The 14,672-nt window shown below is 50.1% G+C and overlaps 1 protein-coding gene across 2 annotated transcripts in view; it reads left to right on the forward strand.

Moving 5' to 3' along the window:
• The first annotated feature begins 536 nt into the window (after positions 1 to 536).
• Positions 537 to 14,672, forward strand: part of TOX2 (TOX high mobility group box family member 2) — a 150,467-nt gene continuing 136,331 nt past the window's right edge. For both annotated transcript variants that reach the window (XM_061127317.1, XM_061127319.1), the window contains exon 1: positions 537 to 635. In XM_061127317.1, the coding sequence (XP_060983300.1) occupies positions 537 to 635 (99 nt within the window). The remainder of the gene's footprint in view (positions 636 to 14,672) is intronic.

Consider the following 14,672-nt stretch of genomic DNA (forward strand, 5'->3'; position numbering starts at 1 on the left):
TCTCTCAGAGACTCTGATCAGTGGGACGGGGAGCGAGGACACCCTACGATCGGCCGGCCTCGGGCTCTGGGCAACGCCGGGTAACGCAGCATCCGTCTCCGAAAGTGTTCCTTCTCTTCTGCCACCTTCAGGGCTGATATCTAGGGCGGGGAGAGTCCCACTTCTGGGGAGGGGTGTAGTACGGCTTTCTCCCTCCCCTCACCCTTGGTGGCGGAAGGCGGCACGGGAGAGGGCCGTCTGGACGGGCGCGCCAACCCTCCGGGACCCGCGGGGGCGGAGAGCCGGGCGGGGGACTGGCGGCTGCCGGGACCGCGGGAGCGGTCTCCCCCCAGGGCCCAGGCCCCCGGCCCTCGGCGGCGCCCGCGGCCGGAACAATAGCGCGCGCTGGCGGGCGGGCGGCCGGGGGCGGGGCGCTCCGCCGGGCGCCGCCCCCGGCCCGCCCCCTGCGCTCGCACACCGGCTCGCACACTGGCTCCCACCCGCCGCCCGCCCAGGCACTGCCCGCGGGAGCCGCCGCCGCCGCCGCCGCGCCCGCCATGGACGTCCGCCTGTACCCCTCGGCGCCCGCGGTGGGCGCGCGGCCCGGGGCCGAGCCGGCCGGCCTGGCGCCCCTGGACTATTACCACTGCGGCAAGGTAGGCGGGGGCGGGGTGGGGGCCCGGCGGGCGGGGCCTGCCCGCGCCTTCGGACCCCGCGCCGCGCCCGAGCGTCCCGGGCTGGAGCGCGCGGGCAGCGGTCACCCGGCGGCTCGGGACGCGGGCGCTCTCGGGGACACGCTCGGGGAGATGCCGGCGGTGAGGACGCGCGGACACACGCACCCCCCCAGCCCTGCCGACGGGCACACACGCCGCTCACGCCGATCCCCTTGGCAGGGACACTCAACGCCCGGAGTTGGGATCACAGGCAGAAGTCACCCGACAGTTGCTCACACGAAGTCACGGTGACAAACTCACCACGTTCCCCCTGACGGCCTCGCCTGCATTCACGAGCCGACGCGCAGTGACCCACTGTCGCCCAGCCATGCACCTGCTCACACTCCTGTCCCACACAGGTCACCCTCATCCGCACACAACCACACGCAGTCAAGCGCGCACCTGCACTGTCACCTCGCCACGTACAAGTCACTGTTCTCACGCGCCGCCGCCGCACACCGCGTCCCGGGCCCCCACGCCGCCACACGCAGCCACAGCTGGGGACAAGCACACAAAGACGTCGCTCCGACAGTCACTCGCCCGCGCTCCCAGTGACTCCCACGGTCGCACGCTGTCCCCCACAGCCACCCACCCCGTGGACGGTGAACTTCAGGCACACGAATCACCCCGACAGCCACCCAGTCACGCGCGGTCACACCCAGGGGCAGCCGCATCCCGCCCCCTCTCCCCCCAGCCCGGCCGTCCACACCCGCGCGTCGGGGTTTTTAACTTCTTGCCGCCAAAGCGCACGAATTGGGCCGTTTACCAATCGGTTGTCATCGCCCACCGGGACCTCGGATTCCGAGCTGGCAATGGCCCATCGAGGCCTGTCCCCTCCCAGGAACGGTGAGAGACCGCTTTCCCGGCTGGAGTTGTGGTGAGGGGCGCCCCTTCTTTCCCGAGATCGCCACCCCTACCCGCGACCAGGTCCCACCCGCACAGCCAGGTCGCCGCCGCGCTGCCCCGCCCGGGCGCGGTGCGAGCTCGCGCTTCTGGAAGCCCGGACGGGCGGCGTCCGACCCCGCTCCGCGCTCGCAGCCCAGCTCCGGATCCTGCGGGGCAGCGGCGCAGTCCGAGACTCTTCCTTCGCCCGGGAGGGAACTTTCAAACTTAAGTTAGGAAGCCGGACGGTCCGTGCGTCCGCAGGTCGATGCGTCGGTCCCTGGCCGGCCGGAGCCGAGCGCGGCTTTTCGTCACTCGGAGCCCGGATTGAACGGCGCGCGTGGGTTTCCCGCGGCCAAGGCGCAGACGCGCGGGCTCCGTGGCGCTGCGTGGTGAGTGCCAGTCCCGTGGCTGGGTCGGCGCCCCTCCGGGGTCTTAACCCCACCCCGCAGGCTCTTCATCGAGCTTTTTGCTATGAGGATGCTGCGGGGAGGGGGCGTCCCCGCGCGGAACCTGGGGGCCGCCCCGGCTGAGCCTCGCTGGCTGCGTCCTCAGGCCTTGGGGAGCGGCTTCTGGAGACTAGGGTCAGAGCCCAGCGCAGTTCCCTTGGGGCATGGGGTGGGGTCCCGGGCCCCCAGACCTGGGGCGGGGACCGACGGTAAGTGAGGTCGCGCGGAGGATGGGGCGATTTATCGTTAGTCCAGTGACCGGCAAAGTCAGAAGTAGAATAGGAGGATGGTGTCTTCAAGAGAAGGCCGATTCTCTGGGAGCTTCCATCTGATGGAGGGAAAATTGATGAGAAGTAGCAAGTGGAGTCTTTAGGAAGAAGACAGTTGGATGTGGGGCGGGGGGGTGCAGTGGTCTATCTGCTGCCCTTGGCTTTGTTATTTTTTAAAATGTGAAGTTGGCAAGGTTCCATCCTCTGGTTTGGGGGCATGGGTGAGTCTGGGGATGTGTGCCTCAAAGTCTGGTTAGGTGGGTGCCTGTCGCTTGCAGTGTTCCTTTGCAGGGTGGTGTTTCTGTAAGCCCCTTTAGAGTGGGGTGGTCTCCTAAGGGGGCCTTTGGGAGGTGGCATTCAGCCGAGGCCCCTGCTTTATTCTGATGTTCTGTAAAGCTCTGACTCAGCACCAAGATCCAGTGTGAAACCCCGGTAGGAGGAAACCACTCAGGGAAGGAGAAGCTGGTGATTCTGGTTTCTGTCTGTGATCTCCGGACCCCTGGCCTAGAGTGGAGGGTGTGTCCAGATGGGAGGAGGGTGGCAGTTGGGTCACTAGGATAGATGAAAACCAGGACTGACTTTCTACTTGGATGTGGGATCTGCTTCTCAATCCTGCAGCCTGGTGGCAGGGGGAGACAGAGGATGTCACTTGGCTCAGAGAGGGACGAGTCAGAAGCCTGTTGGTAGCAGATCACCAATGGGCCCTCGCCTTCTGTGCTAGTGGTTGGGGGTGGTGGTGCAAGTTGTACCAAGGAACTGATGCCCCTTGTTCTACCAGGCTTCTTGGTACAGCAAGGAGGGATTGGGGAGATCCTGGTCACTCTCCAGATTGGAGGGGAGACACACCCAAGATGCAGCCATGACCACAGTTGGGATCTATAGAGTGGGGTGCACAGGCAGGACGTGACCTACACTGGGGGCTTGGTCACTGGAGTCTAGATAAGAGCCTGGTCCCCACAAGGACCCAAACCTGAGAAACACAAGGACAAGCCTTTGCCAAGTGATGCTGGACAACCATGGGGCAGTTGACCTGGAAGGGCCCTTGGTGACCGTTCCCTTGGTGACTGTCCCCTTAACAATTCTCTAACACAGAGATTCCAGCCTCTTTAAACCAAAGTCATGAGCAGTGGCTGTTCTTTTGGTATCTTTTATTTGAGAAAATGCACAATGACAAAGCTGCTATGGTTTCATTTTTGCTTTGAAATAGATGTTTATTTTATTAATCACAATATTATTAGCATACATTTGAAAAATAGCTTATAAGATATGAAACAGGCACATTACTTATTTCATGTAGTAATGGTGCCTGGTTGAGCATAGGGATTTGTGGCCTTGTAGCTCTATGTGTGTCTCCCGACTGGGAGCCACTGATCCCTTCCTTCTTCCTTCACACAAGGGGAGACTGAGTCATGGAGTAGTATACTCATAGGTTACATAGCAAATGAAGAGCGCAGCGGAGGCCTGAACCCAAGTTCCTGGACTCCCAGTTTGATGCTTCTCTGGCATTCCCCACAGGTTTCTGTCATGGTTTGAGAGTCAGAAGTTATGATATCCTTCTAGGGTAACTATGAAGTCCCTTTACTTGGGTTTTGGTAAGGTGCTTTATCAGGATGGGCGCATTGCCCGGGGCTCCCCGCTTAACTGTGGCAGACTAGTGGAAACTGGCCAGTGGCATTGAGCAAATCTGGATTCAAATCTCCACTTGTGTCTTTGTGACCTAGGGCAAATGATTTTAGCTCATTGAGGTATGATTTACATGCAATAAAATGGAAATTTGAAGTGTACTATTCCATGAGTTTTGACAAATATAACCATCCTTGTGACCCCTATCCCTATCCAGATATAGAACATTCTGTCACCCCAGAAAATTCTTCTTGCTTCTTTCCAGTCAATACTCCCTACCTCTGGAGGAAACTACTTACCTGATTTCTATTATCAGTGGTTTATCTAAATTCAGTTTACGTGTACTAAGTTAATTTAAGTCCTAGACCTTCATATGAAGCATATACATTTTTGCATCTGGGTTCATTTTGCTCAATGAAGTGTCCTTAAGATTCATCTATGTTGTGTATATCCATAGTTTGTTCTATTTTATTGCTTGGTAATATTACATTGTATTGGTTTATTTGTTCCCCTTGCCGATGGACATTTGCGTTTGTTTCCATGTTGGGGCAGTTATAAAAAAAGCTGCTGTGAACATCCTTATACAAGTTTCTGTGAACGGGGCAAATTATTTAATATGTTTGAGCCTCAGTGTCCTCTTAAGGACAACACTGTCTACTTCTGAGGTTCCGGAGAGTTAATTGAGTTGATATAGGGTATAAAAGTTCTTGGCACATACCGGCTACTAATTAGATAACAATGGTATCAACCACTTGGGACCTATTCCAGTAAGAGGCTTAGCATCTCTGTGTTCCACATATCCTTCATCCCTGTTTCAGACATCTTTCAGGGCCAACTTGGGTACCACTTTCTCCATGCAGTGCTCCATGGTCAGCAACCTTCTGTCTTTTTCCAGGTCTCCCCCCAAGAACTGGTTACTACATGGGTTTTGGCATGTTCTGCCATCCATCATTCAGTCAACAAACAGTTATGGAGCACACCTTTGTGCTAGGCACTGTACTTGGCAACAGAAGTGAAACAAAGTGACTCAAATTGCTTCCCTCTGGAGCTTATGTATCAGCATGGGAAGTCATAAATATATGGATGAGATTATTATGGTGTTGTGACCGATGCTGTCAGTACAACTATGGAGAAAAAGGAAGCAGGGAAGAGAGTTAGGGGTGTCAGGTCCAGGGACTGGTTTGCCGTTTTAAGTAGTGAGGTTGGGGAAGGCCTTGTGGTCTAGACCAGGAGTTCTCAAATTCATGTACACAATAGGAATCATCTGGCAAGATTTGAAACACAGGTTCCGGGGCACCCCTTCCTTCCCTGAGATTCTGATTCAGCTAATTGGTGCTGGGGTCCTGAGGGTCTGCGTGTCTGATGAGCTCCCAGTCCTGCCGCTGCCACTCTGGAGACCACATGTTATGTAGCAGCGGTTCGGTTGTTTGTATACAGGGTTTTGTGGGCTCCCACCAGGCAGGAACCGTGCCCAGCACCTGGCACAGTGCCTGACCCATAATTACTCAGGAAATTGTGCTGGTGGGTGAATGATTCAACTCTCCACCCCCACAGCTCTGGGCACAGCATCTTGCCCCTGGATGGGATCTAGACAAGCTTGGGTAGTGAATGATTGGTGGCTCCTTGTGACAAAAATCCACAAAGTGGGAGGGGCTGGTCCCACCTTCACCCAGACTTGAGATTGGAGAGGCCTGCTCAGCATCCCTGGTAGGTGAGGTCCCCACGGCATCTTTCTGCTGGGACACTGGTGGCTGTGGGCGGGTCCCTGGGGGAGGAGCCCTGGGCTGGCTGGTCCTGGGGGAACTCTGGAAGGGTGCCTGTGTTTCTGTTAGGACGCTTTTGCACTTCTGTCCAAGGATGTTCTCTATAGTCCTCCCCCAGCCTGTCCCAAAGATTCTACAAGGACCACACTTCTATACCTTACCAATGTCAGGAGTAGTAGCCCAGGTCTGGCACAGCTGTCCCCAGTCTACTGGGTGATCTTGAGCGTGAAAGTGCCCTACCCTGGGCCTGTGTTCCCTTCTGTGCAAAAAGGAGAGCAAATTAGTGACCCTTGGCCTTGTGAGATGGGGGGCTGTGGTGTGGAACTATAATGAAATAAAGTCTGGGCATGTCCTTTATAACTGTAGAGTGTGGTCCCCCTGGCGAGGATGAGGATTATGCTTTTTGAAGAGAGCGTAATCCTCATATACTTCAGTATATGAGGGCTCTCATATACTTTAGTAGGTAGGAACCACCGTCTCTGTCTCCCTTTACTTTTGTGTTCCCAGAGCTGGCCTAGCACATAGATGCTAGGTAAATAGCTGCTGAATGAATGAATTCAGGGCTGGCCTGTTTTTCCCTGTGGCTTGAGGAACTTAACATCTGTTTGACTCTAATAATCTGAAGACTTTTGCACTGAGCGCATGGTGTTCAGGGCAGGGCAGAGGCCAAGAGTCTTTTGGCTGACCTGACATTCCTAGAAGAGCTTCCCTGCATAGGCCCAGGGGACTGAGCCCACATGGAGAGCAGCCAGTAAGCTGAGAAGAGCCTTACCCTTATCCCAAGGATCCCCGTGTGGCACAGCTGCCAGCCCCGTGTGATTCTGTAGGGCACTAATTTTGCTCCTCTGATTTCCCAGTGCTGGTCTCAGGTTAGAAAGGCAGTGTAAATTCTGTAACCCAGCAGACTTGGCTTTGATCCTCAATGCAGGCAAGTTATTTCACCTCCCTGGGCCTCAGTCTCCTCATCTGGAAAATGGGCACATCGATACTTCCCTCCCACCCTCAACCCCCATAAGGCTGCTTTGAGGACTAGAAATCCTGCTTGTAAGGCACTCAGCGCAAGCAGGAAATGCTTTCATTTCTATTCACAAAGAGCAGCACAATTGAAAGTTAAAATGCAAGAGGAATCTAGTTTCAGCGCAGGCTGCTGGGGGAAGGGTCTTCCTAACGAGAGGTCTTTTCATGCATGCTCTCTGAATCTGATTTTCCCGGGCCTCCGGTTTGAAGCGGTCTCTGTACAGCATTAAGGAGGGACAAGGAGCTGTGCACTTCCTTTGCATCTTTTTTTTTTTTTTTTTTTTCCCTTTTTGAATCTGTGTGGGAGGGAAGGTGGGTTTTGGAAGCAGAGAAGACCAGTACAAATTGCAGCTGCGTGGTTCACCGGCTAGGGCTGGTGACCCGTGCACATCATTTAACCTCTCCAAGTCTCAGTTTTTTTCATCTGTACAAGGGGGGCATAATGCCTTCCTCATATTGTTGCTATGAGGCTCAGATTAAAGTAATTAGGAATTGCTCAGGTTAAAGATATGGAGGTTTCCTGTAATCTAGAACAGTGTTTTCCCAGCCTCAGCGATATTGACATTTTGGACCTGACAATTCCTTGATGTGGGGGTGGTTCCATGCTTGATAGAATGTGGAGGAGCATTCTTGACCACTACCAACTGATGCCAATAGCACCTCCCCTCGAGTCATGACAATCAAAGATGTTTCCAGACTTTGCTAAGTGTTCCCTGGGGGTTGGGGAGCAAAATCACCCCTGTTTGAGAACCATTGATCTAGAAGGTGGAGCAGGTAAACTAGGAGATGATCGTGATAAGAGTGGCAGAGTTTGAGGTTCACATTTTCTGTCTGGTATTTTAGTCCTGTGTCTCCCTGTCAGCAAATCCTTTATCCACATGGTTGGCCATTATCCTTTTTTATTTGTTTACATGGACCAAAAACCTACGTAGTGATGTTTCAGCATGGTTTGGGAGCAGCAGGAAAAACATATGGTAAGTAATTATTAACTTAATGAGTCGTGGTAAATTGTAATTTTATAACTTAGTGAAAACATGTTGTATAACACAGGATAATAAATTTTGATCAATTATCCTGAGGCTTAAATTTCCTACTGTACAGTTGCTGTTTCTGGTGCCTGCAAGAAGGAGCAAGAGGCTTGTGGTTTTACAAGGCTGGATTTTCTGCTGGGTTTTTCCGATGCTCAACAAGTTTTCTTGAGTGCCTACTGTGTGCTAGGGGATTCAGCCCTGTCCCGAAGGCTCAGTGACTCAATAGGAAACTTGGCTCTCCTAGGTGAAAGACCATGTGGATCCGTGATGTTTTGGTTCAGAATGCAGAGTCACAATTAACTATATAACCGTCTGGGGAAATGACAGTGTCAGAGGTGTGAGTAGGCTTCATACAGCAGAGTCTTACAGGAAACACCAAGCGGGCTATGTGGGGTGCATGCAGAGTGGTGGGAAGATCTTCTAGGCAGAGGGGCAGCTCTTGCAAGGTGGTCTGGGGATACTGTCAGCTTAAGTTGGGGAGACCGGCCTGCAGGAGAGAGGAATACCAGTAGGGGTCATTATACGGAGGGTCAAATTCGAGCTGCTTAGGTTTTAAGTGAAAAGAGGTGGGGTCGCCACAGTTATTGTTCAGTATGAAATGTTCCTTGTTGCTGAATCCAGACCATTGTTGGTGACCGTCTCTTGGTCTTCTGCTGTAGGAAAATTTTTGTTTGTTTTTGGTAGAGGGTTTAATATTATTATAAATGTCTGTAAAACATTCTTCACTTATATGGATCTGGCATCCTCTTTCCCTTTTTATTGCAGTGTAGTTGATTTACAATATTGTGTTAGTTTCAGGTGTACAACAAAGTGACTTAGTCGTCATATATGTATTTTTTTTTCAGATTCTTTTCCATTATAGGTCACAAAATACTGAATATAGTCCCCTGTGCTATACAGTAAATCCTTGTTTATTTTATGTGTGGTAGTGTGTATCTGTTGGGCTTCCCAGGTGGCGCTAGTGGTAAAGAACTTGTCTGCCAATTCAGGAGATATAATAGATGCAGGTTCAATCCTGGGTCAGGAAGATCCACTGGAGGAGGGCATGACAACCCACTCCAGTATTCTTGCCTGGAGAATCCCATGGACAGAGGAGCCTGGTGGGCTATGAGTCCATAGGAACACAAAGAGTCAGACACAATAGAAGTGACTTAGCGTGCATGCAGTGTCTATCTGTTAATTGTATACTCCTGATTTATCCCTCCCCTCCTTTTCCCTTTGTTAATCATAAGTTTATTTTCTATGTCTATGAGTCTGTTTCTGTTTTGTAAATAAGTTGATTTGTATTATTTTTTAGATTCCATATATAAGTGATGTTGTATAATATTTTTCTCTGTCTGACTTAATTCACTTAGTATAATATTATTTAGGTCTGTCCATGTTGCTACAAATGGCAATATTTCATTTTTTATGGCTGAGTAATATTCTATATATATATATATATGTATGTATATAAACACACACACACCACATTTTCTTTATCCATTCTTCTTTTGTTGGACACTTAGTTTGCCTCCATGTCTTAGCAATTGTAAATAATGCTGCTATGAACATTGGAGTGCATGTATATTTTTGAATTAGAGTTTTCATTTTTTCCAGACGTATACCTAGGGGTGAGATTGCTGGATCATATGGTAACCCTATTTTTAGTTTTTTACGAGACTTCCATACTGTTTTCCATAGTGGCTGCACCAATTTACATTCTGCTCTGGAAAAGTTTAATGACTTATGTTTGATTTCCCCCAGTAGTCAGAGATGCTCTGCTTCTCACACTTCCGTGCAGCAGAATTACCTGGCGGGCAGTTAGAGCTCAGAATGCGGTGCTGTGCCGCCCCCTCCGCCCATCCCACAGTTCTTATCCAGTAGGTCTGGGGAGGAGTTGAAAGTGCGCACTGCCCACAAGTTGGCTATGGCAGTGCTGCTAGCCTGGGGAGCACACTCAGAGAACCGGCTCTCGTCTAGACTGTGGGAGAATTTTGTGTCTTGGCCTAGGGCAGTAGGGATGTGCTGCTGGCCTGGGGCATGTAAGCCTGGATTGGACATGGTCAGGTGTCCCTGAGATTCTTGCCTTCTTCAGGACCCCTGTGGGCCAGGGGGAGTGTCTCCTTCATCTGGGAGACAACCTTACATGGGACTCCCTGGAAACAGACTCTGAGATGGAGAGTTGCCTGTGGAAGGTGTATTTGCCAGGAAGTTCTCAGGAGGTGCACCTTGAATGGAGTAGGGGAGGCGCAACTGGGCAGAGGGCGGTGCTGGCCTGGAATATACTTAATGTTGAAAGTGACCCACAGGGAGCTTTGGAGCTGGGCTCCAGTTTGTCCCAAACTGAGGCAAGGGGGCTGCCCACTCCTCGAATTCTTGTGTCCTCTGCTCACTGGCTTCAGGCAGCCCCCACATATAGCTGTGAGCCCAGCAGTTTGGGGGTGAATGAGTGGAAGGGGAAGCATTGCAGTATCCATTTCAGGGAGCCCAAGAAATCAGGGGCCAGCGTGTTGTTAATTTTTAGAGAGTTTTGAGTCACTGACTGGATTCTTCTTTATTTCATGCTGTGAGTGAGAACTGGCGGATAACTGCTTTTTAGGACCAAATGAAGAAAAATGGTCATTAGTGGGATATTCTGGGACCCAGCAAGTTTCTCTGACACATTCCTTGCTAGGATTCCAGAGTTTTTGCTTTGAGATGTCACACATTTTCCTGTGTGGTGGGGAAGACTCTACCACATTGGTTCCTGAGGAGCTTCCGGGTCCTGCCTGCGTGAGTCACATCTGGCTTTCGCTTTGGACTGAAGTCCTGTCACTTTCTTCAAGAGCCTCTTTGCCCTGCCCCAGTGTAAGTCAGCAGCCATGGTGGTCTCCTTACCAATCTTTCATCTTCTCTGAGCAACCAAGAAGCTCAAAGGCAAGTGCCTGGGTCACTTGTAGGCATGGCATAGGATATCATGGGACATCTTTTGCCCATTAATTCACTCCCAATTTCATTTCATTCTGTCATTTCCCTCTTTGTCCTGAAAGTGAAAGTGAAGTTGCTCAGTTGTGTCTGGCTCTTTGCGACCCCATGGACTATAGCCTACCAGGCTTCTCCATCCGTGGGATTTTCCAGGCAAAAGTACCGGAGTGGGTTGCCATTTCCTTCTCCAGGGATCTTCCCAACCCAGGCATCGAACCCGGGTCTCCCACATTGCAGGCAGATGCTTTACCCTCTGAGCCACCAGGGAAGCCAATATTATTTTTTATTTTTATTTTTTAATTTTAGCTGCACTGGGTCTTCCTTCAGAGGCACAGGCTCGTCATTGCAGTGTGTGGGCCCAGTAGTTGCAGCACGCGCTTAGTTGCCTCGAGACTTGTAAGATCTTAATTCCCCAGCCAGGGATTGAACTTGCATCCCCTGCCTTAGAAGGCAGATTCTTAACCACTACACCACCAGGGAAGTTCCCCACCTTTCTCTCTTTTTTAAAATTGTTTTTATTCTCTATAAAATACACTGAAATATATTAAGAGTGAAAAAAAGTAGAGCCTCTCATTCTCTTTCATTTTCCCCACTGCCTTCTCAGCCCTGCTCCCTAGGGTTAATGACAGAGTGAAGTGTGGTGCGTATACTTCCAGGCATAACCATTCTTTAGTTCAATGCTTCTAATAAGCATCATTTCTATTTCTGTAATCACTTTCTCATTTCCCAGAATGCTGTATTGTTTCTTGATTGATCTTATGTTATAGTAGCCCATCCTTTTATAAATGGATATATGAACATCTTGAATCTTTTTGAAGAAGATAATTCAATTGTTTAAAAAAGTCATTTTCTGTTTGCTGCATTAACTCTGTTTTCTTGTTGACTAGCTCTTCGGTTCACTTCCTGGTCCCTCTTTTATGCTGATATTTTCTACAAATGCCTGGTAACTCTTGGTTGACATTTATTTGTAAACAAGGTTCTGGATTGATCTATTCTGTGGTTGTAAGTTTCCTCAACATCTGTGAAAGCCACGAGCATGTAGGTAGGCAATGCAAATGTTGGTTTTCGGTGCCCTGAGTATGGTCTATGTGTAGACATTTGAAGCTGGGGACTTGTGCTAGAGCATGGGACAAGCTCACTTGCAGTTGGGTGGGGACCTCTATCTCTCTTATCAGCCAGCAGTTACCCGTGGGCACTAGTGCACTTCGTTTTTCCTGCATCATGCCCATCCATAGCAAGGGGAAGTCCCCGAGACAGACTTCTTATTTAATTAAAGAGTTCTTCTCCCTGGCTTAGCCCTAGGTTAAAGCCAACAGTCAGCTTCTCTGAGGACTGTTGTTGTTCAGTCACTAAGTGTGTCCAATTGTTTGCTACCCCATGGACTGCAGCACGCCAGGCTTCCCTGTCCATCACCAACTTCCAGAGCTTGCTCAAACTCATGTCCATTGAGTCCGTGATGCCATCCAACCATCTCATCCTCTCGTCCCCTTCTCCTACCCTCAATCTTTCCTAGCATCAGGGTCTTTTCCAATGAGTCAGCTCTTTGTATCAGGTGGCCAGAGTATTGGAGTTTCAGCTTCAACATCAGTCCTTCCAGTGAATATTCAGGGTTGATTTCCTTTAGGGTTGACTGGTTTGATCTCCTTGCAGAGGACTATAGGTTAACACAAAGGTCAATTCTCCCAGGGCTTTCAGCCTTTGCTGCCTGTTCTTTGGGATTTTCTGGGTTTCAGTTAAGAAAATAGCTTTTCCTGTAGCTTTTTCTCTTCTAAACCCCACTAGAATGACAAAAAAAGGGGAGACAGATACAACACAGATATTCATAATTCATATACACACATATATATTCATAATTCAGGTAGATGAAAGCTGAATAACTCCAAAAGGGTCTGTAAGAAAACAAGAAAGGAGTGGGCACCAGAAACAGTGAGAGGGTGCTGGAAGGTAAGAAGTTGAAGAGAAAGAGGGTTGAACCGAAAACCAGAAAACCCCAGTCTAGTGGGGTTTAGAAAAGGGGAGAGGTAAAATTATGTGTTCTACCCACCGTCTTGAAAAAAAAAAGCCCAGTCTCACAGACTTTTATTTCTAATATTTGTGCTGTTTTATGGAGAAAAGCAGGGTCTATATAAGCACAAATTATTCTCTGAGCATTTACTGCAGGCTCAGAGTCAGGCTCTCTTACTTATATCATCTCACTAAGTCTTTGTAAGAACTGTGCTAGACACACACATCCCCACTGTGTAGGTGGGAAGACTGAGGTCCTAATAAGTCACGTTACAGAAGGCAGCAGAGGAGCTGGCTGGCGGAGCTGGGGTTCGGACTGCCCTCCCCGCTCCTATCTCCTGCAGCCTCCGTGGTGCCAGCTAGAGCTTCCTCCCTCTTCAGGGATGCAAGAGTGGGCCAGCTCACCCCTTATTTCAACTGTTTCGGCATTGTCTATTCTAGGGGTCAGGGGATTCCCAGCTGGGCCTCCTGCCTTGGTTTTCAACTTCAAACAGCATTTGGTAGTAGAATGCCTTCACATTAGAGCTAATTAAAACGTGCTTATCTCGAAGTTGGGCCTAATTTGTAGGAATGATTTAGAAACTTGTTGGAAAGGAATCCACCTCAGTAGTCTGACCCAGAGTCAGTCTCATGCATAAATTTTGTTGTTGCACTGTGCTGTGTTTTGATTTGAACTATACTTGATAATTGGTGCTAGTGGTAAAGAAACTGCTTGCCAATGCAGGAGACATGAGAGACTCAGGTTCGATCCCTGGGTTGAGAGGATCCCCTGGAGGAGGGCATGGCAACCCACTCCAGTATTCTTGCTTGGAGAATCCCATGGACAGAGGAGCCTTGCAGGCCACAGTCCATAGAGTAGCAAAGAGTCAGAAGTGGCTTAGCCTACACACTCATACTTGATGATGTGGAAGGTGGACCCTGGGCCTTTCATTGCTCATTTGTTCTGCAAAGATTTAATAAGCACCTATTGGGTGTTACCTACATTATTTAAGGAGATCCCTTTATCCCGCGCCCCTGCAAAAAAAAACCTGGGATGGTTCCTTGCTGTCCTTCAAGGGCCCAAATGACCTGATCAGCAACCCCCCTCTACCCCATGCATTCTCTGCTTTATACGTTCACCTGAGCTGTAAGTGAATTTTTGTGCAAAACCAAATAGTGGATTCAAATATGACTTTGGAGTTCTGTGGAAGTACTTGGGTTCGTATCCTGGCACTTACGAGCTGTGTGACTTTGGACCTCTGAGTTAACCTCTCTGAGCCTCAATTATCTCACATAACTATTTGCATCTCAGGTTTGTGGTGAGGTCTCTGGGAAATCAAGTAAGTCGTATCCTCCCTTGTTCTAGTCCTGGGTGGTGTTCAGGTCATCTGGGCCCTTGAAGGACAGTGAGCATAGGCGGCATCCCAAGTTTTTTTTGTCTGGCTGCACCTCGCAGCATATGGGATCTCAGATCCCTGAACAGGGATTGAATCCATACCCTCTCTTAATCCCTGGATCACCAGGGCAGTCCGCATCCCAGGTTTTCATGTCTTTTGTAAAGGAGAGCTCTGAGGAGCTTTCAAGTTCAGAATAAGTGTAGTGGTGTTTCTGGTTGTGATCATCTCTTTCCTCCTCTCCATCAGCTCTCTTCTTTCACAAAGACTCTAAGGTTCAATGAAACATTCAGCTTCATAAGACTCACTTGGGCGACCCTTGGTACCTGTCTCCTCGAAGGACTTGGAACAAGAACCACTGCTTGGCCAGCAGAACACATGCTCTGTGCCTCCTCTGCAGGAGAAGTTCCAGCAGAGGTCTCTGACGTTGTCCATGGAGGTGGACTTCTCTTTTCTTTGTCAGCTCCCCCCAGTGCCAGGTTTTAGTTCAGATGCAAGAGAAAGAGAGCCTCAGTAGGTGGCTTTGGAAACCACCTGACTTAAAAGCTTCAGTTCCCAAAGGACCATCTCATTCTCTAGTATCTACTTCCCTGCAAGGGGCACGTCAGTTACAAGAGTCATTA

This window comes from Dama dama, chromosome 23 (assembly GCF_033118175.1).
Source record: "Dama dama isolate Ldn47 chromosome 23, ASM3311817v1, whole genome shotgun sequence".
NCBI classification, from domain to species: Eukaryota; Metazoa; Chordata; class Mammalia; order Artiodactyla; family Cervidae; genus Dama; species Dama dama.